This window comes from Astatotilapia calliptera, chromosome 3, assembly GCF_900246225.1.
Source record: "Astatotilapia calliptera chromosome 3, fAstCal1.2, whole genome shotgun sequence".
Classification (NCBI taxonomy): domain Eukaryota; kingdom Metazoa; phylum Chordata; class Actinopteri; order Cichliformes; family Cichlidae; genus Astatotilapia; species Astatotilapia calliptera.
In genome coordinates, this window is record NC_039304.1 from 11,453,612 (window position 1) to 11,476,627 (window position 23,016).

The 23,016-nt window shown below is 41.4% G+C and overlaps 1 protein-coding gene across 1 annotated transcript; it reads left to right on the forward strand.

Annotated features, from left to right (window-relative positions):
• The first annotated feature begins 257 nt into the window (after positions 1–257).
• On the forward strand, positions 258–21,860 carry LOC113018620 (B-cell scaffold protein with ankyrin repeats). The gene is made up of 16 exons (XM_026161807.1): positions 258–432; positions 714–1,109; positions 4,315–4,448; positions 4,526–4,664; positions 4,929–5,071; positions 6,060–6,174; positions 6,935–7,131; positions 13,772–13,835; positions 14,089–14,310; positions 16,004–16,063; positions 17,673–17,860; positions 20,759–20,822; positions 20,982–21,011; positions 21,256–21,335; positions 21,499–21,551; positions 21,708–21,860. Exons 1-15 carry the CDS (start codon positions 258–260, stop codon positions 21,529–21,531), a joined length of 2,040 nt encoding a protein of 679 aa, XP_026017592.1. The 3' UTR covers positions 21,532–21,551; positions 21,708–21,860.
• The last annotated feature ends 1,156 nt before the right edge of the window (positions 21,861–23,016 follow it).

Here is a 23,016-nt window from a genome sequence, read left to right on the forward strand (position 1 = left end):
TTAGATAATGTTTACTCCATTACCTCAGCATCGTGTTTTATTTATTATTTTATGACTATAAATTTATAACTCCCTTTTACGCACAACACGCCAGCTTTTATGGTGTCAGCATCATTTTAAGAGCAAAACTAAACCTCTGATGTCCTTATCTCTTATGGTCTGTTGGGAAATTTCTAATCACGTTAAAGGACAAAAAGTAAAAAGTTGTGTAACTTCTCAATTAGACTAACTTCATAGCGTATATCAAGCAACTATTTATGTATATTTTAAGCAAAACATCAAAGCCTAACTTTTTCCTGGTCATCATAGCTGAGTCTTTGTCTGCTTTGGCACGGAAACAGCCTCTTATCTGCACGCCTCCTGACAATAGCCATCCAGTTACTGTGAAGTCAGCCTTGCACACAAGCAGCACCGCAGACATGAGCCACACAGGTAGGCTACTTTTTCATATTATTTATTAATTAGCCCATTATTACTATTTTATCTTGGATAGTGAAAAATGATTGTGTAGTATGTGATTTTTGTAGTTAATGCTTTTTGATTGATTTTGTTGTCATCACCAGATCAATAATTTCTGTATTTCACTTGTTTTTATATATTTAAATAAACAGGGATTACTTTGGCAGTTTACCTCTATGTGGCTCAGCTCCAGAAAAGTCTAGATAATGTTGTTTCATAAAATACTGAAACCATAACGTTTTTTCTTCATATAGCTGGGGATTTGCTGATCGTCTACGACACTGAGGCAAAGCAATGGGCTACCTACCTACAGTCAGTTTTCACTGGTCCCATCTCAGAGGCTGGGATCTGCTGCTATGACATTGCTGCAGCGACCAGTCCGAAGGGTGATTTCCTGAGGCTCGTCCAGTATACCTGCAAGCTCCTAATCCTTTCCAAGGGCTTGCTGGAGGGTCTTTGCCCGACGAAACGCTTCTTCCTGGGACGCGTGTTGAGTCCTGCGGCTCATGTGGTGGTTCTGCTATGTGGGGTGGAGAGCCTGAACCCCCTGCTAGAGCTGGTGCCTCTGAACGGTGATGAGTGCACGCAGATCTCTAGTGAACAAGACGCCTCTGAATACCTGTCCACTGTGATGGACACTGTGAGAAAAGGTATGGAATCTTTTTAAAATCACTGACCATATATTGTGTTAGCACCATTGTCTTTAGCCTGGTAGAAGATTATAGGACTTGAGGAATGCTAATATTGGCTAAAGTGCAAAAGAATGGGTAAAAGCAAATCAACCATCTCCTGCAGAGTGGATAATGAGTAAAACTGAACTATTGGTATCTTTTATCATTGCCACCCCATGAGGTCTCTGATCTTATTTCATGAACCAGTCAGGTGTGAAATACCCCGCAACTCTGTCACATCTCATATTTTGAGCTCAACATCATTCCAACTGTTATTCCAGTCTTAACGCTACCTAGTGTTTCTCTAAAAATTATGTTTGAAGTTTAAGGTTTGAATTTGAATTCAAATAGCATGCAAAATATCTCAATGCATGACAGTTAAAAACAAACAGTTAAAAACATGTTTTTTTGGCTCAGTGCTGATCTCAGCTTTGAAAACCCGGAACAGCTTTTTCAACCTGCCCTTCCTTTAGGACAAATGTCCTTGCTGTTCCCTTGTAATAAATGCGAGGAGAGACGAGTGCTCGTTATTTGCTAGAATGCCTGAGCAGCTTGGAAACCTGTTTACTCAGTTTTTTTTTTTCATGAGAATTGTGCATTTTGAAGATCCAATATTTGTTAGGAGCAGCTGCAGAGACATCTTTGGTGAAACTGCGTGTATCACTACCATGTCCTCATCTGCCCCGCCAATTATCCTCTGCCTCCTTTCCTGTTTTTTTCCTAATTACACTATTTGTATAAAACCATAAAGTGGAGGAGTGGGCTTCTATTTAAACAGGTGTGGGAGCAGGAGGAACATTTGATGCACATTCAGACACCACTGATTACTCATTGTGAGCCATGCAAATTCAATAGCACTTACAGCATTGCTTCATTGCAGCGGTACAGAGAAGTGGTTCAGAGCGGGAGCCTATAAACAGTTACACTTTAACCCAGAAGCACCTTCACTATTAATGCAGGATGAAGCTGTTTGTTTGTTGACACATGCAACAGACATGTGGGTGTTTGATAAGTGCGTACCCCACGTAAAGTAAGCGTACTTCTTTACTGGTTTCTGTACCTACATGCATCAGCGTCAGGCTGTTTCCAATGAAAAAGGAGAGTTTAGATTTTCTATTTCAAACACATGTGAAATCATCAAATTAAAAACTCTATTTACCATGCTAGGTTAGGTAAGTAAACGACAAGAGAACATCATGTAACCATGGCAGCAGGTCTATCAGTTTCTTCTGAGCACACCGATGTTTTGAGCAAAAGGCTAGCATTAGCATGCTAACATGCTCATACAGTATTTTTATCCCAGTATTATACCTGACAAAGTATACATGCAGCTGACCTGATAATTGAAGAACTGTCAACTTCTTTGCCATGAGAAAACCTTTGCAGTATGCTTTAGGTCATAAGCCATTCGGCTGAATCTGAGCAGAGAGCATAACCCTGTACACTTCACAAATCCTGCTACTTTTGTCAGCAGTCACATCATCAGTAAACATCATTGCCTTCATTCCCCTGGCAGCCATACAACCAATGTACAGCCTCTGCCAGTTTTTCCAGGTTTTACATGTTAGGACATGACAGCAAATCAACATCAAGTTCTCACCAGGTCTTAAAATTACACCCCAAGATTCAACAGCTTTTAGCACCACCTTTAGCAGCTATATTAACTGTTTGCTGTATGTATTTTTCAGTCTCTCAAGTCATTATAGAGGAATTTCGGCACCCTCTTCTTTATAACGTTGCTTCAATTCATTGTGGTTTGTGGGCATTTGTTATGCACAGCTCTCTTAAGGACTCAGCATTTCAATCAGATTTAAGTCTGGAGTGTGACTTGGCCCAGCAGATAGATCCTTTTCTTTATCAACTATTCTGCTGCTCTGCTGGGGATCATTATCCTGTTGTGTAGCTCAGTTTCAGCCAGTTTAGCTGCATGACAGATAGCCTCCTATTTAAGTAATATTTTGGTATACAGAGAAGTTCATGGTCAACTCAATGACTTCATGTTGCCCAGATCCCATGGCTACAAAATAAGCCCAAACCATTACCCCTCCACTACTGTGCTTGACAGTTAGCATGAGGTGTTGATACACTTGGTTTTCTCCAAACATGACGCATTATGGATGACGTATTACATGCACATTATGACCAAACACCTCCACGTCAGTCTCATCTGTTCAAAGGACCTTATTCAAGAACTCTTTTGTTTTGTTCAGATGCAACTTTGTAGACCTAAGCATTGCTGCCATGTTCCTTTAGAGACACGAGCCTTTCTCCTAACCACCCCACCAAACAACCACCAAACAAATCACACTTGCTCAGTTTTTTTTTTTATAATTGCACTGTCATGACCTTTAACATTTAGCATGCTAACTGAGGCACATAGAATCTGAGATATAGCTCTTGGGTTTATTTACAGTTTCTCTCAGCATTGTCAGCAATTTGCCGCGATGTCCACTAGTCTTCTAGGAAGACTAGAAACTGCCTAAGATGCCAGAGAGGAGATTATCAGAATGAAGTTATGAGGATGGTCTGTGGGAAGCTGGTGGCAAAGCCAATGTAAGCAAGAGCAATAGGCAGATTGTGGGTTGGCTGGTGAGCAGGTTAGTTAGTGGGTTAGTGAGAACCAATGAGTAGGCAAGCTTGGCAGGAGGTTTCTAAAGGCAGCAGATGAGTGTGTTTCCAAGGTGGCAAGGTTTTTAAGAGTCGGGAGCATAATGGTGACAATGTGAACTGCTGCAACCTTCTGCCTTGCTATCTCCAGCACCTGATTATCAAATGTGAAGCAGATCTAGGAACGATGGTTGAAGAAACAAAGAAAAACAGTATGACCAGCAGACCTCATATTGAGAGTTCACATATTGAGAGATCCACTGTGGTGCTGTACAGAGTCAGTATAGGTACATGCTTAGACATTTCCACAAAATCGACTGCAAGAAACTTATCCTAATGCTACAGGAATTCATTCTCTGCTAACCACCAGTGGCTCTATAATGCTGTCGACAACCATGACAATGTCTTTGACTGTCGGCAAGATATTACAGCTCGGGCCAAAGTGGCAGAACAACCATCTGGGATCTTCCAGTAACTAAAACACATGTTTCAGATAGCTACTGCTATTTGAAAAATGTGTTTTGTAGAAATTCTCAGTGCATAGTTCAGCATGTTATTGAGTGTCTATCTTTTTCAGCCTCAGCAGCAAATATGAACCCCATGACACACAAACCATCAGCATCAGAGCTGAAGGGGGTGCAGATGCAGTTGTCTGGAGCTGACAGCGCCAGATCCAGCATTATGGTGGTTCCTTCCAGAGTTCCCTGTGGGGTGAGAAACTCATCTAGTCATTAGTAAACCTTTTTTTTCACAAAGCACATGTAACGTGTGTACTGTCTGTTTGGTAGAGCTCTATGGAAGTGTTCATTCTTCTAAAAAATGAGGTGGCTGGCTCCGACACTGAAGTTGAGTTTACGGGTAAGAGTCGGACGCTAAGAGTGAAGCCTCTCCGCTGGAATGAAAGGATCCTATGTGTCAGCGCCCCAGGTGAACAAAACAATAAAATACTGTGATGACTGTATGATTAATGAAGCTTTATTCTGTCTTGTGTGAAGCCTCTAAAGTCCTACGAAGTGATCTTCTTTGAATGAGTCATTTATCTTTGTATACAAGGGACTAAATAGTTGAACCAAGATAATAGGCTGTTTGCTAAAGTAACTTCTTGGCACGTGATAACAACTTGGTCACACACAAAAATCTTAGTATCTTCTCTGACCATGCCTGTGTGTTATCTGTGTGTTTTTACTGAAGATTTTCCAGCAGGAAATGTAGGAGTGACTGTCTACAGCGGTGGAGCACCGCTGAATGATGCACAGCTGCAGTACTACAACAACATCGAAGAAATCGCGTGTCTGCTCTCGAGGGTAACAGACCCTGTAGATTTCATGTGTCAGGTAAAGCCATAAATGATATGTGGGTAAAGAATAAAGAATAAATGCCTTATCTGAGTTTTAAAATGGGAAATTCCACTACTTCCCCCAGAAAGGATTAGTGCTGAACTGGGAAATTTTCCTCATTATACATACATCAGTGATCTCTGTTGTTTCTATTTCCGCATCCTTTCTTTAGAGTCTGTTTCTAACTATTTTTACAGAGGTGGACAATTAAATTGAGGAACCATTAAAACAAGAAAACATTTGGTTTTTGTACTAAATAATTGTACTAAAGACTGGCTCTTAGCTCACATTATATGTGTGCACAGAAACAGCAGTGGGACTTCAAACATATAACACTTGCAAATATATTTAAATACCTGCAGTCAATCATTAACTTACTCATGTTTAGAGCACTTTTAACTGCTGTTCCAGACTCCCCCTTAACAATAGAAGTAACTCTTCTGAGGTACTGCACAATGCTACTTAGTGACTCACGATTATGCAACTCACTCATCAAAATTAGTCAATCACTACCTCAGAACACAGCCTAAAAGTACAAAGATGTGGGAAAACATCCATTAGATTGAATCAGCATATTTCTTCTGGTGTTTTATGAACAACCATTCACCATCTCCTTTCTGAAATTAAAGGACAGCAGGTTTCAGCTGTCTTGGAGCCATGAACACTTGATTTGATTAGATCCCTTTTGCTGAAGAGGCACACTCGAGGCACGCCAGCAGAAGAATTTGCCAAGACAATCTCAAACTAAAGGCCCGGACATGCCTCTGATGTGTGTGTGGTTAAAAATCAACCTGGCACTTTTATGGTCTCTCTACTGTAAATTCAGTATAACATCAACAACAGTTCCATTGTACTTTTTTTTAATCCATATGTTTAATTCGTTCATCAAATAAAAACAAAAAAGGCCTCCAGCCTGGTCATTAAGAGAAAAGGCTGCAAGCTTTTCTTTACAGCCATTACTCACTAGACTGTGTTTGCATTTCAGGCTTTTCAGGTGTCCTCTGTGAACACGCTGGATCAGAAACTGGCCTCCATGCTGTTGGAGAACATGCCCACGGGAGGCTTTCAAGGACTGCAGTGTGAAAACGCACCTGAAAGAGGTACAGCTCTCCATGGTGGATTGCTTAGTCTGAACTTTACATTAAAAAGCATCTGCTGAGTAATCGCAAAGACAGAAAAACCCAACCTGGTATATAAAATGTATAAAAACAAAACTCTTGTTTGATTGTCAGAAGATCCACAGTCCAAACCACAGTAGTTACACGATCCCTAATTGTGTGGAAAACATTTTTCCTTCAGACAGAAGCTACAAATCAATACGTCTAACGTGTAGCTGATACAAGCTGCGGCAGGTTATGACAACAGAAAGTGTCAGATCAGGCCATTTATATTAGGTGCCGCATTGCTGCACTATAATGTCTACCTAATTCTCTCTTTCCTGGCCATGTCTTGAAGCAATGACGTGAATTCAACAAAATGCACACAGCTGAAATAGGTCCCACTTGCATCAAGCGCAGTATCCACTTTGAAAGGGGAAAAAAAGCCTTCCATTATTACTTGGCTCATTATGTGGCAGATTGATGGCTTCATCAGCCACTGAGATTGATTCTTAACTCTGTTGAAAAGGGCACAGGGAAATGTTGCCATGACAAACAGGTCAATAAGTACCTCCAAGCTGTCTTTCTTTGACGCTCCTGGATGTGTTAGATTACCCACATTGCACTAGATCGCCGTCAAGTTATCACAAGGCAGAGGTATCTGCTGCTATTACGTGATACAGCAGCTCATTTTCAATTTCAGCCTTAATGTAATGGATGGAAATTCCTTTCCAAGACCTAAACTCTCAAACATCCCCCGCAGAGCTCCACCGTGCAGAGGTGCCCTCGCTCCTCCACTTTGCCGCTCGGTACGGCTTCAGAAATGTCTCCAGCCTCCTCCTGCAGTGTCCAGGTGCTGTAAGAACACTCCGCACGGCCAATCGTCACGGACAGACTCCCGTTCAGATTGCCAAGAGTCACGGCCACACAGAGGTTCACGTCATACTGAAAGAGATGCTGGTAACTACGTCCTTATAAGACTTCTTTCACTCTCGCTGTGTGCGTTTCATCTTCTGGGCTCATATTGACTCTTATTCCATGTGGAATTGATCCTTGCAACAAGTTAGATCATGCTTCTGGCTTATTAACCTTCCATAGATGCAAGACATTCATAAGACATTATTAGAAAAATCACAATATCTGATTGCAGCTTTCCGGCTCAGTGATTTCTAATTTTAATAAAAAGCTGTGAATCCATTAATCATTGTTACAGAGCTGCTTGGATGTCATTTTAGGTAAGCTGAATTCCAGTTACTTGCTGACAGTTGAGGAAAATAGCAAGATAGACGTTTGTTCTTGAGATCTAAAAGCCGGGGTAAGCAGTGCAGCACTTAGGAATGCTCTTACTGAAATGAGTACGGCAGCAGGACAATAAGTGACTGGTCCCTTATCAATAATGAAAGGAATGGAGAGAATAGGAAGGATTGAAAGCGAGGAGGGGCGAACACACTCCCTCCTAACTTGCGTCTTTATATCCAGATCATGACTCAGTTAGCACATGGATGGTGGGCTCCCTCCTCCCATCTTCAATATATCTGGCCTGTGAGGTTCCTAATGGAACACCCCCACAGAGATTAGAAAGACGGTGTTTGTTCATGCGTGCACAATGGCTCCCAGCACAGGTCGTCTGCATACATTCAGACAATTAATGCGGCCGCTGATGTTAAAAATGTCCTTGCGTAACAGCTGCCATTTTGTCATGTTAATGCGGAGATCATCTTCCCGCTCAACCTTCCACTTCGCTGTGCAGACGCGCTCGCGCCTGAGCCGCAGGTTAGCCTCTCACGCGCTAATTAGAGGTAATCCATATTTAATAGATTCCTTGCGTGCACCTACCTCACTTTACTTGATAAACCTGTAGAATCACAATGTTCTTTCCGATACTAATTTCATTAGGCCGTGAGGACATTATTTATATATATATTTAAAAACAAAACAAAACCAAAAAACAAAGCAAAAACACACATCACGCACCCAGTGTTACAGAAAGGTCAGCGGGTCCTTTTTTTCCAGTGTGTAATGCAAATATTACACAACATTGCACATCTGCTGTCAGTGAACCTCAAAAGCTTTTCAGTGTATTCATTTTAGCCGGAGCGGTATATCTTTGGTACACTGTTGTGAGGTAGTCGAACATCAATTTTGAGCAAGGTTTGATTGCTCATGATACCCACAAGCTTCTTAAGTGAGGTTACCAAATCTTCCTACCTAAAGCTCTAAATAAAAGTGTTATTTTGTATCAGTAAGGATAAGTATGTTTTCCACAAATGTCCACAGAGGTGCACTCATTCTTATGAAAACAAATAGTGTTTCAGAGAGAGACACCTCAAAACCTGAATAGAAACATCAACATTTATGTATATATAGCGCCAAATCACAACAAGCCCTTTGTATAGTAAAGGTAAAGACCCCACAATAATACAGAGAAAATCCCAGCAATCAAAAAACAACAACCTTTGAGCAAGCACTTAGTAACAGCGGAAAGGAAAAACTCAATTTTAACAGGAAGTTGAACAGAACCAGGATTAGTTAAGGGCAGCACTGCGGGCGAGGGGAAGGAGACAGGACGTTCAACAGCATGTATTTTATCCTCTCTTCCTTCTCTCATCCCAAGCAGTCACAGCAGATGGCCCCGCCCCTCCCTGAGCCTGGCTCTGCCGGAGGTTTCTTCCTGTTAAAAGGGAGTTTTTCCTTTCCGCTGTCGCCAAAGTGCTTGCTCATAGGGGGTCATATGATTGTTGGGTTTTTCTCCATATGTATTATTATATATAGGTCTACCTTACAATATAAAGTGCCTTGAGGCAACTGTTTTTGTGACTTGGCGCTGTATAAATAAAACTGAATTGAAAAACACAAAAATCCCCACAAAAGGAATAAAAATAAAATCAGCTTAAGAGAAGATGATGAGCTTTGGGCTTATTCAGGTAACTTCAGGGCTAACTGTGTGTTTTCATATTGTTAACCTCTTAAGAGATTGCAGACATCATCTGCTCCAGAACAGGTTATGTTCCAGAGATCCTTATCCGTTTGTGACTGGTCAGATGTCACCCCCTTTTTATGTGAACACACTCATAGCTAGATCGATAAATTCTGGGTTATCTTATCAAGCAGATAACCAGCTTCATGTGACAGCACAAACTAAATACACTCTGTGGGGAAGAGGAATGAAGCACAGATATACCAAACAAAAGAACAACAACATAGAAAATATACTTCAAAATAAAAGAGGAGGTAAGAGACACAGACAGGGAGGCACAGAAGACAAAGAAAAAAGAAACAGAGGAAAAAATAAAAGCTACGGCAGCCAATCAGACAAATTACAATCAGGTTGTTTCAGACATACTTAATGCTCAGTCAGAAAATGTCAATTTCCCCTCATCTTTCCTTATGATGTCGAAAACATTTTTGCTTTATTAATGCCTCGGCCTAACCTATAGAAAGCCCTGGCACTCCAACAGCTGTTGCAAATGTATTTATCCCCCTGGCAACGCTGCTAATTGAGAGTGAGTGCATAGTGAGCGAGGTTCGATCAGAGCGGTCTAGCGGGTGCTCGCTGTGAGTGTACAATAAGTCGTTGGAGCGGAACTGACAGAGGAGCGGTCGAGTCATACGGAGGTCTATCAAAAAGGAGTCTATAGCTACAACCTAACAGACATCAGATACAGCACACAGACGAAAGTGTTATTTCTTGGCAGTTTTTATTGGAGGGTATTCATCTCGACAGCTAAAAACAACACATACTGTGCTTGCATGTGGCCTGGAGGAGAAATTATGAGAGCCATGATTGTGTTGTGGGTTTTGTTCCTTTTTTTTTTGTCCTCGGTTCATTAAATCATCTGCAGTGTTTCCCCCCACCACCTCCAATTAATCAACCCATGATGCATCAGTGATTTGGGCGTCAGCGTAGCAGCACTCTGTCAATAAATCCTAGATGGATTGGCCCCCTGCTTCATAGACGGGCCGAATCACTCACAGGGCCTGCGTTAGATCCACTAGTCTGCCCCGGCACCACACTTCTTTGTTAATTAGCTGTGAACTGCTCCAGAGGGGAAAGCTGAATTATTCAGGGAGAGCATAACTAGAATACAAATATAGAAAATGCTCCGCTGGTATCAACAATGTTTATGTCCTCAGACTGCAATGTGCTCACTCAATTACTTACACAAGCCAGCATATTCCTTATTTAATATTTCAGAACTGGGTCACAAATCTGGCTGAGTGTCACTTGGCATTTCGATGGACTCTGTGCTCATGCTGCAAGATTTCACTGTGTGCGCTTTGAGTGCAGAGCACAACTCGATAAATACAAATCAGCTAGCAACTTCACCACCCGAAGGCTACAAAGAACGTTTTATGTGTTGTTCGTGTATCCACCTATTCAAATTCACAAAATCCAAATTAGGTGACGTCCTAGACTCTGGTCGTGAGATTTGTTATATCAGCTGACCATATTTTGCATAAGGTGTTTGGTTTATTAGTAACTGCACGGTAATATGCGTCAGCTCCAGAGATTTGCTTAACATTTGCATATTCCTCAAGTAAAACGCTGTTTTACCACTCATTACCAGACTATATGTTGCATATCCATTGCACTTCACCAAGCACTTATTCCTCCGGACTAGCATAGCTGGTTTAGAAACACTTGAAATATATCAGCTACTGGATGGAGCTCCATCAAAAGCTTTTGCAGATATTAACAGGTTGAAGAAGCCTGAATTTAGCAATCCCCTGAATTCGTACATCGTTCAGTCAGCTTGACAAAGTTTCTAGTGAAACAGATTAGGTTGATGTTGTTTTATCTCACAGTCCTACATGATGAATCTCTCGACTTTGTTTCTAATTAGCAAATGTTGGCATGACGATGTTATTCAGCATAGTATGGTAAATATTGATAGAGACATATATGCGTAGATATGGCAGTGGCTATCCATTGAAGCACCTCTGCACTCTAATTTCTAATGCACGTCTGTGGAAACACAGATCTCTACACAGTGAAATCACAACTAGATTCAAACTTACTCAAACTGTATTTATGATATGGGGTATACTTGGTTAAAGTAATGTGGTTTGGTGGTTATCACTCTTGCCTCACAGCAAGAACGTCCTGAGTTTGAATCCACCATGTGGCCTAGGTCTTTCTGTGTGGAGTTTGCACGTTCTCCGTGTGTCTGTGTGGGTTCTCTCCGGGTACTCTGGCTTCCTCCCGAAGTCCAAAAACATGAAGTTAGTGGGGTTAGGTTAATTGGGCTTCCACCTGTTGGGCTGGTGATTCTAAATTGCCCATAGCTGTGAGCGTGAATCGCCACAACCCTGAATTGGGTAAGTAGAAGAAAATAGATGAATGGATGAGTTTTTGTACAATAACGCTTATGTTACAGTCGACTTATGTTGGTAGTAACATAAAAGTTCTAAAGTGTTAATGTTGTATAATGTTTTCAGTGAATATTACAACTCTAGTCAAGCTTTTACTTTGCATAGTCTCTTCTTCTCACTGCTCCTTAGTCCACATGCCTTCTAACTAACAGAAAACGAGTTCATCTGAACACCCACGTGCAGCTTTACACATTTCTTTAGCGGCGTTTCAGGTATACACTGAGATGCTAACTGTATGCCATGCGAGTGCCATGGAAATCAATGAACAAATAATTAATAGTCTCATTCAGGACAAAGTAACACATATGATGAGCCATTAGAAAATGTCACTATCAGTATCTGTCTGATACGCACTTTCGCTAACATAAGCTAGTGCTAGCTTAATTTAGTTTTGGGGCAGTCACTTAGCATCAAGTCACCTTTAAAGAAGGATAAATTATTGATATATCAAAGTAGGCATTTTCTTTACAGTAAAATGCTGGTTTAAAAATAAACCTTCTCCCTCTGGAACATTATTCCCAGTTGTTTGTTATTTAATATAAGAATAGGTCAACTATGGTAAACATGTAACCGACATCTTAGCATTGCCACTGACAGCAGATTGATGTAAGCACAACTGATTTATGCTTGCTGTGTTAGCCTTCAATAATACATGTTTGGCTTTGTGTGAAAAGAAAAGTGCGAAGGTAACACATTCCTGAGCAAAATTAGCTTTACAGAAGTGTGAAGTATTTATTCGCCAGCTCAACTAGCTGTTCTATGCCAAAAAAAAAAAAAAAGTTGGACAGATTTTTAACTGCACAGCACTTGTGTGATGTTCAGCTTTACACTTTGCAATCTGCCACACATCAAACACTCCCATGCTGACACCAGTATGCAAAAAGATAGCGAGCACGCTAAAGCTGAGAGCCGAGCGAAGAGCAAGCTTGTGAATTGGCCATTTCAGCCGTTAAAGGCAGATTTACGGCCCTTATCCCATGTTAGATGTATACTGTCTGGACTGCGGAAGTTCATATTGAATTTGTTTGGAATGAATGGGGCTTCTGCAGTTTCAGGCATCTTTAAAATGATTTAGCATTTGTGGTTAGTAAACAAATACCCCTCCTCGGTCCAGAACTACCCCTGAAAATACCACACTGTGCTTCGGCACAGCATCTGACTATTAAAATTCAATGATCGAGTGGTGGTAATTAACCCGTCCCTTCCACCTGTTGGGCTTGTTATGAACCTCTACTGTTAAGTAATGCATTCATGGCAGCCAATGTGTAATTTGCAGTACTCGGAACAGTGCAATATTCTAATTGAGTCATGATTTGCTGTGTTGCTTGGGAACGGCACACGCAGCAGGGCGGGTTATATGGTGGATGTTTTGATCCAAATGAGCTGTATCTCATGCATTCTGCAGATTTACATTGCTGCATTCACAATGTATCCTCGTAAAGCGGCAGCGGGGTCAGCTGTAATCAGTAGATATTATTGCATATTCACTCTTTCGATGGAAAAGCTACAATGCAGTAAAAGCTGTTTTTATTTAAAAATGTAGTGGTACTGTCTGTTTTTTTTCTGTTAGCCATATCAGAATGTGCATCTCTATCAGAAGTTGAAATATGGCAGCAAATCATTATCTGTTTCTCATCCTAATTATAGATGCGGTCTGATATGGAGCAAAGGGGTCTTGAATTGCTCACTAAATGATATGTTTAGACTGAAAAGGGAAGATAGTCTGATTTCATAATTACCCTGATCATACCCCTGTCTGTCCCTCAGCGTGCTATTAGCGAAGAGGCCTAGTCTGCTGCAGCTTTTGTTGTCAGAGAGAAAACGGGTTTCTGTTAGCCAGCAGGCGGGGTAACAAGCACACCTCTGTAATTCACATTATGGCCCCCTGAAATTGCTTTTCCACAAGTCCTAACAGATGCAGTGAGAAAGCTCGATTAATAATCTGGACGTTTGTCACAGCTGACATGAAATGCTGAATATCAAATCAGTGCACGGAAGAAGATATCAGCCTGTGGTGGTGTGTGGAGAGTCATCTGTGCTCTGAGCTTTCAATTTCTAAGCCTAAGAACGCAGGTGAGAAAAAGAGCCGGCGGGCAAAGTAGGGAGAGCGAGCTAAGGAGTAATCCACATTTTGCTGCACTGTATCACAATGCAAGACAAATATCCTTTAAAGTGGCCTCCTGGACGGGCGCAAGAAATGCATCTCGGTGTTCTGTTGTTGTTGCAGAATATGTCTGGCTCAGGCGGGGACAATGACGATACCAGCGTGTACGAAATGATGTGCAGTGCAGGTGAGTGAGCAACTGATGGGAAGTGGAGCGAGGGCAGAAGGCAAGCCAGTAATGGAATTGTTTTATGCCCCCCGGCATATGATTACACTGTGTTTCCTTTCATTTCGTTTCCCCTCAATGATGGGGACATCGTGTAGCATTGCTTCTGATCAGCTGTGAAATGACAAGTGGCCAAAAAAACAAAACAAAAACGGCATGTGCAGCATCCATTATGATTCTGAGGCTTTAGTGCAGTAAACACTCTGTGTGTCAGGGAATCTTTCCATCACAGACACACAGAAACTGCAACAGGTGGAGGAAAAAGAGGGGGAGGATGAAGATCTCTACGCACCGCTGGGGGTGAATGGTGAATACGACACCATCCTGAATTCAGCTAAAGCAAAAGCAGTGGCCATTGCCAACCGCCCACCAGCACCCACACCCCGGCCTGAAGGCACCCAGTTGATGGACAGCAAAACCCCTTACATCACTCAAGGTAACTTGAGACTCTTTTCTTGCATCACTCATTCAGACAGATACAATAGTGATGATTATGATTCTGAGTTATGCAGGATGGGGGGAGGAAGGGCCTGGAATGTGCATCGCCACCATCAGCAGAGCGCTGCAGAGCGCTGAATAGAGAAAAGAGAGCTTGCTTTGTGATGCAGTTTGTTTTGATTTCAGAAACCGCAAGAACATAGTCGCTCCCCGTCACAAAACAAACACGAGCGAGTCTGGAGAAAGACCCATTTGCCTGCCTTGAGAGCCCACAGTCCCTAACTGTTCAATTACAGCTGTGTGAATATTTCATGAAGATGAAACATCCAAAAGTGACTGGTATTATCAAGGCTTATAAATCATTAAAACAGCTGTGGCTTCTCTTTTTTCCGTCTCGCAAATGCAAAAATGAACACGCGGGGCCGCAATTAATTATTACCGCAGACAATATTACGCCCGCCTCTCGCATTCACGTGCATTCAAATAGACGAAACTAATTAGAGCGGCTCAGTAAATAGCTCCCCTTTTTTTTTTCTTTAGTGAGCTTGCTTGTATCTACTGAGCCGACCCCGTTCCCGGTGGGATTTACGAAGCAAAACAAGGAATTGAGTGCACCACTGAGTTCTCTGCACCCCAACCATCCTCTCAGTAATAGAGAGGGAACTACCGGGCTGCCATCTGCAACCAATCTTGGCCAGATCAAGGCCAAGTCAGCCAGAATAAGTCATTACACATGTTTTCCATCGTCCTTGTCCCCAGAGCGCACAAGAGAAAGGAGAGGGATTTTGAGGTTTCCATCTATTGAGACAGAGGAGCTTCAAACCACACAAGGATCACATTTTGCCCCTAACTCCCACCACCGCAGTCAAAGATGTGAGGGCAGAGATGAGGCTCGGTGGAGGATTAGGCGATGAGCCAGTTATTGGAGAACACGGCACAAGTGGAAACACTGAGGAGTCTTCTTTTTGTTAGCAGCGACATCTCGGGCTCAGTGAGACTGAAAACGTGAATGAAATTCAATCCCATGGGCAGGCAGTTCTGCACATGCAACATACATGGACACGCCGAGGCCGAATGAAGCCACAAAGCCGGGCTTGTATTATGAGCGAGGCAGGAAAGAGAGGTCGTGTTTGAGCGTGAAGTGGAAAAGAGGAGATGCTGTCACAGAGGACGGAGTCAGAGGCTGGGATTATCTTCCAGGGTGTGGATGCTGAATTTGAAATCCAGTGTTGGTCACACGGCCGCAGCTCCCCCGCCTCTGACAGCTAAAACAGTGCAGTCTTTCATTCAGAGAGCTGACAGGAAACCAAAAGCATCATTCAGAGTGTCTAACTCAATTCAGAGCTCAACTGTGTCTCTTTGCAAAGAGCCAAGATCCTGCATTTTTTATTTTGAGATTTTTAAACATATATTCAGATGTCACTACGTTTGTCATTTCTGAAACAGTACTGGATGTTTTTTTTTAAACTAAGCTACGAGCAAGCCACAAGCAGGGTGCTTTGAAATAAGATCATGGCTCCATCGTGTGGCAGGACAGTTAAAATGCAGGCACAAATTAGAAAAAATTTAAGATTCAGATCTGGTTTTCATCATTCTAGTAGTATTATCTAATAAGATAATTAGTGGAAAATTACAGAGATATTTACCACATTATTAGCACAATGTTACATAAAACTGTTGTGCATCAACAGTGTTCCAGAGGAAGAAAACACCAGGCGATGGAGATCTGTACTCACTTCCCTCTAAACAAGGTAGGTGTTGAGTAATATATAGTAATAAGAGCAATAAGTAACATGTGATCAATGTGTACAATAGTCATTTAGTACAATATTTAAGGTACGTGGACTTTACTTGAATATTTGTAACTTATATAACATCACTAGGAAACCAGTGCTAACCAGTCGTATGTGATCATTTACAAAAAGCAGCGCTAATCCTGTTTCATCATATACAATTTGCCCTTCAGTTGGTATCATTTAAATGCATACACACTTTATTAGGTACGTCCTGTCAGTACTGGGCTGGACTCTTAAATTGGTTGCACTAATGAACAGTTGAACAAGCGGACCAACAAAGTGGCTTCTGGGATATGTGTGTATAAACTGGACCAGAGGTCGGCAACCTTCAACATCAAAAGAGCCTCTTTAGCCGCAACACAGTCAGATGGATAACAGATGTAATCTTTTTTCCTATTGTTTCGTATAGTTTGCAATATTTTTTCGTTCAAAGCTCACATGAGCCACAGCTGAAGGGCGCGCGAGCCAGGTTGCGGACCCCTGAACTAGAGCTAGAACTCCATGAACTACTGCTGCATGAAGACATTCTTCCGATAGCGTTCCCTTATTTCTGCCTGTGTGCTGCTTTAAATAAGCTTTGACCACTGAGATATCCAAACATCTGCATCTTTCAAACTCCATGCCCTCAGTGATGCAGACTTCCTGCTAAAAATCTGCAGTCTCCAGACCCATGCTGAGATAATCCTGAAGATATATCAGGGTTTTATTCTCAGGCTTGACTAAGCAGTCGCCTGCATACTAATGCAAGTAGCTTTGATATGTTTTGCCGCTTTACTCTTTGCTTTGTTTGGGACAGACAGTCGCAGTTCATTAACTTTGAAACAAACAAGCCCTGCAGCTAGAATAAGCAGTTAATGCTTTTTTTCATGCTTGTGATGTCTTTAAACAGTTGCTTGTATTTCCCTCTTTGGCTACGACTGATATCATCACTTAAGATTAGATGTGCCAATCATTTTTTTAATAAATACTTTCCTCTAATTTTTTGTTGTAATTTTTTGTCTATTAAAATTACCTGCTGGATGATATAAGTTAATGGAGACGCTATGAAATAATTTGTAGTGTTCTGTTAAGCAGATTAATATTCCAGTAATCAGCATGGGGAAGGCAGTAATTAAAGCAGCAGTGTAATGGGTACACACGCAGTAAAAAAGGCAATAAAATGATTTAAGCAAAGCCACATGCTAAGAAGTTTAAAAAAAAGGATGAACTGCAATGGTGAGCACCTACAGAGAGATGAAGCCATTTGTCTGCCTCGCTGTTCCATTAGTGACACTGAATGACACGTCCACAGATCATCACACTCGCCACGAAAATTACTTACAATCTCGGTGACTCACAGACATCACAGATGTGCCGAGCGAACTCACATTACCCGACTATGGATACCAGCTGCTTTGGTATTATACTCGGGCTTTTCTTCCTTCTATCTTCTCCCAACTAGAAATCAGCTATTTAATTTATGGGTGGATATTTTAGGACTTACATTATGATTATTTTATAATCTACAGCAGTAAACATGTTGAAACGTTCCTGCTTATTGTTTTTATGGGCTTGTCGTTTACAGCAGCACGCGGGCGAGAAGGCAGTGTCTCTACCACCTACGACACCTTTGTGCCAAACCAGATAGACGGGCTTCAGCAGCTCATTGAGTTCCAGCAGCAGGTGAAGGCAGGCTCGCTTACTGTGGACGAGGCTCTCGAGCTCTTCAGCGACTGGCAGCACGTTCAGAAAGACTTGGATGCCAAGCAGCAGGTAGGATCGCTGCATGCTCTGACCGAACTCACATGAAGGGATCTGAAAGAAGCAAGCAGGTCCACACACGATACAATACAAATACTGAATAATCAGGCAAGTGTGGTATGCATCTGGGGAACCATGTGTCACAATAAAGAAAACAGTCCCTCGGGTTTTAAAGATCTCTGTAGGCCAGAAAAAAGAAAGAAGTGAAGAATCGCTGATTCAAAATAGGGTTTCTGTTATGAATTGTACAGGAAGCCAGAGGGGCCAAAAATATGACAAACTCACATTTGAAGGGAAGGGTTTCTTATTTTCAGCAGCATGTAAATTTTGACATGGTACTGTTTTCTAGTATTGTTACGCACCACAAAGTAGCAGAAATGATGTTTACAATATCTGGCTGTCGTTTTTTTCCTGTAGCTACTCTATTTCGTCAACACCTGCAACTCGAGGAGCCTCTACGCACACATTCTTCAAACACCAAACTGCACATATCACATGACCTGGGTGGTTTCAGCTGTTGTGCCTTAAAAAAATAAGTCTGTCAAATCTAGAGCTTTCGGCAAGCTACCCTGCATCGGCGTCTTATGTTGTTAACCAAGAAGGCAATGATAGAGAGAGGGAGAGCAGTTTTTAATAGCTCCGCAGTCCAGTTTTGAGGGGTATTTTTATCTAGTATTTTTTTGGCATTCTTTATAAATTCATAAATAATAATGTGAAACTTGTGCAATCAAAATACTGTAACAGCTATAGTGAAGGATTTGAAGCACAACACAAGTTACTTGCTGTTAAGTTCCAGATAGGGGAATGATGGGAAGGTGTATCTGTTCGTTATCAGGTAGCTGTGCAACACTAGGACACCAGGGTAGGAAAGGAATGTAGTTTTCCACCAACAAGGTGATTCCCAAAGAGGTTTTAGCCGTAAACTTGGCATGCCTTGGCTTGATGTGCCATCCATCCATAAAAAACTTCAAAAAACTGGAGAAGTGGGGGGAAAAGAAGAAGTGACAGGCCTACAAAAAAAAACTATCTACAGAAAGTGAGCAGTACAGAAAGTTAAGTCCTTAAGAAATAGAAAAAAATAATCCACCAAAGACCTAACACAGGACATGAGATGCATCTGGACCTTCCATCTAATGGTTTCAGTGGAAGGATAGCTGTCAAGAAGTTTTATTTAGGGAAGGGAAACAGGAAGAGACTGTATGCCAATTTGGACGTAAAATCAGTGGCAAGACGTCTTATAGAGTAATGAATCCAAACTGTGAGAGTCTACAGCCATCTGTAAAACAGGGTGGAGGCTCTGTCATGGTTTTGGTCTGCATTTCAGCCAGTGGTGTTGTAGATCTTGTCAAAATTGGTGGAATTATGAACAAAGAAAAGTACCATCAGATTTTGATCCACCATACAATTCAACCTGAAAAGTGTTTGATTGAAAAGGGCTTAATTTTTTAGCATGACAGTGATCCCAAACACCCTGATAATAAAGTAAAAGCATAACTGGGTAAAGGAAAACACAAATAATGGAACATAATCAGTCATGTATTGGCCTCCCCAGAATCCAGACCTCAACATTACTGAAGCAGTGTGGGATCATCTTGACAGAGAACAGAACAAAAGGCAGAAAACATCCAAAGAAGAGCTTTGAATGTCCTTCAAGAAGCCTGGAGAACTATTCCTGATGACTACTTCACCCTTATGCGTTTGTGTTTTGACTTTTTGCTGCCATGATGCCAGGTCTCTCTTGGAAATTAGATTTGAATCTCAATGAGATTTTTACCTGGATAAAAAAAGGATTATTGACAAGACAGCTTGCCTCAGAGCGTTGTGTGTGTGCAGGAAAATAAAGGTGGTCATGCCAAATACTCACTTTCGAGCTCGTTAGCACAAACTCCTTATACACTTTCCAGTTATGTTTTCAGGTTTTTGAATAAATTGCTGCAAAATATAAAGACATGAAGGGTGGTTTGAGACTTTCGCACAGTACTGTAAATTTCATCAGGACTGCAGTTAATTTACAATGAAGTGCTCGGGCTCAATCTGCCTTAACAAACCTTTTTCACCTAATACTTTCTGGCACGTCAGAGTAGGAAATAATAAAACAGATGATGCGCTAATTCCATGTACCTGCTTTTATTTCAGGGTCCTGGTTTTGTTGGCGCGCCGTCTCATTTTTGAGACACATTTTTAATGTTATTAGTAACACCTGTGCTTTTCCTGTTGAGGCAAGTTATAAGGTCTGGTCTACGGTGCGCTGCTGTGCGTTACACAGACAGGTTATGAGGTTGTAAAACAGCGGTAGACGCCTTTGTAGAAGCTAAAGGAATTTGTTTCCCGCCTAACACTGAAGTCAAGTCACAATACCTGCAAAATGTAAGACTCGAGGAGAAGAATGAGTAGAGCAACAGAGATCACACTGTATCAAAGTCCGACTAAAGAGTCACCAGTTCTGCTACACAAATTTTCAATATTTGATATAAGGAGCTTTCACCTGGGCATTTCAGCACTAACTCTTACTACTTTTCACATCTTATAACAGACTTAGTGATAAATGATCAAGGTAGCACCTTAACATCAACATCATCAACAGTTAAAAGTATATTGCTCTCTGAAATGCAGCGCAGTACAGAGAGCAGATTTATTGGTCTGCGGACTAATATCGTCAGTAAAACTACCTCCACCCTTTTGTTCTGCTCTGTTGTTGCATACTTGGACTATATTTGCAGTATGTTTTCCACTGGACCTCCACGAAAGCACCGAAAGATTTATGATGAGTCTGTGAAACGCGCTCTTTTCTTTGTCTTAGCCAGTGTAAACATAACACGGATCCATCATGGAAATCTCAGAATGTATAAAGACCTGGATGCCTTCTGTACAGTCAGTCTAATACTGAAGCACTGATCTTTGTCTCTACAGCAGAAGCTGAGCCATCTGAGAGCCACTATCATAAACAACAGAGAGGCAGACGACAGCGTCTATGGTAAATATTCACATTCTATGTGGGCTAAACTGTGCTGTCATCGCAGAGACTTTTTGGTTTTCTTTAAAATATTAAGTATATGGAATAAATAACCCCGGTACAAATGAGTGTATTAAACTGTATACTGTAAATGGCTTAAAAAGTCTTCTCTCCCTACAGATAAAATCAACATCGTTCATCACACGGCAAGTAAGTCTTTAAAAACTTATCTCAGCGCGCGCAGAGGAAATCTGTGTTTGCATGCCTTTGTAGTTTCTCGAGCTCCAGTCGCAGTGCTGGGAAATTAATCCTCCGGGAAGTGTTATTAAATCAAATCCCCAGTGCCTTGTGTTTTGATCTAGTGAGTTTCACCAACGCTAAATGAGAGTCCTTTATTTTCTTTTACCGAATGATTCTCTGTTCAGCAGTGCATATTGGATAATTTCTCCCCCAGGTGTTGCGGTGAATGGAAGTCAAAGAGGAAACCAACCAGCAGAGTCTGATTTTTACAGCAAGCCGCTTAAAGCACAGCAGGTACGTTTACCTCACTTGCAGTAGGACAGTTTGGCTCAGCTGCATTAATATATCATTTAATCACATCTGTTGATTATTCTGCTTGAAACAAAAAAAAATACTGTACACTGACGTCCCAGTAAGCAAATATAATAATGCAGCAATTCACCAAATTCTTTTGCAGACGGCTTTTTTCCGAAAATCCGAAAAACGGTGAATGCAAGTCCTATATCGATTGTGAGTATGAAATCCACTTCTTTGATTATTTAAGCCAGAATCATATTTTCTGTTTGGCTCCAAAGACACTATTAATATTCTGTTCAATTATGACTTTTAGCTGCTGTGATCTGTTGTAATACATAAACACGTTTGTTTCTTTGTTTTCTCTTTCAGAGAAATAAGAAGTAAAAAGGATGTTACACAGTCCACATCCAGCTTAACCCTCCTCTTATAGGATAACTTGTATCAGTGCATTAGTTTGAATAATTATATGTAATATACAATACAATGAAAGGTTTTTAGCATCATATAGTTTTGCTTTATGAAAACTTAGATGTTAGTATTCCTGTAATTTTGTAGATTAAACTGCTTCTAACAGTTTTTTTGTTACTGAATTTGCAGCAATCCGCTCACAATTGTAAATGTTTAAACTAAACCACAATTTTAATAATTAGTGAGGAAATTATGTGTTTCTCATTTTTATGAGCTTCTTCTCTAGAGAAAGGCAGCGCTCACGCCAGCAAGTCTCGGCCTGTAAAACCTCCAAATGTTTCCCTCTAGAGGGCGTCATATCTCTAGATATGGCTATCGCACCCACAGTCTGAAGACATCTGTAAGTACAGATGCACCTGTGACCTCCTATTGACTGGGTGGCAAGCTTTGGAAAAATGTATCCATACATGTTGATGTATGTAATCAGAAGATGAGCACATCAATTAATTACGTCTTGCTGTGGCTGCAAACACGAAGCATGTGTTCGATCTTCGCGTCAGCCAAGAAATGTCAATATGAATCTGAAGGAAAGAAAATGAAAGCTGTAAGCCGGCTTACTGCGAAGAGCAGAAATATTAGTCATGTTAGGGTAAAAGAAGGCTTGATGTTGCCGGGAAAATCATTTTGTTTAGCTGCCACAATGCAGCCATCTCTGTGTTTTACAAATTTAATAAATACCCTCTTAGAACGGCGCTTTTAAATCACGTCAATCACATTTGTGAACAGCAAATATTTACGGTACATAGTTGTCAAAAATCTAAATTTGCTGTGATTTACACACCCATTCAGGAACTGGCACATATGAGCACACTCTTTCTCACACTCACAGACACCAGTTTGTTGGTATAGCCCTGCCTGTGCTTGAATGAATGAATAAGAGCTGCATGGGGAATTCAGTGAATGCATGGCTAAATCCAAGCTCAGTCTTGAAACCCAGGCAGAGGCTGAGCTGTGTGCCAACAAAGCAGCTGGGTACACGCCGGGCACATTTTTCTGTTCAATCATGCTCTTTGTGAATAATATGTATTAATGCCGTCTCTACTTAGACCTGCCAGTTAGCCTTTGGAGATGATCCGGCTTCGGGACCCCATGGCATTCGAGGCATATGTTTGCCTGTCACCTGCTGCGTTTATTTCAGTCCGTGCATCGGGCACGGCCATCGAGATAGGCCTCAAATCATTGTGTATGCAAATTTCTGAGCGCCACCACA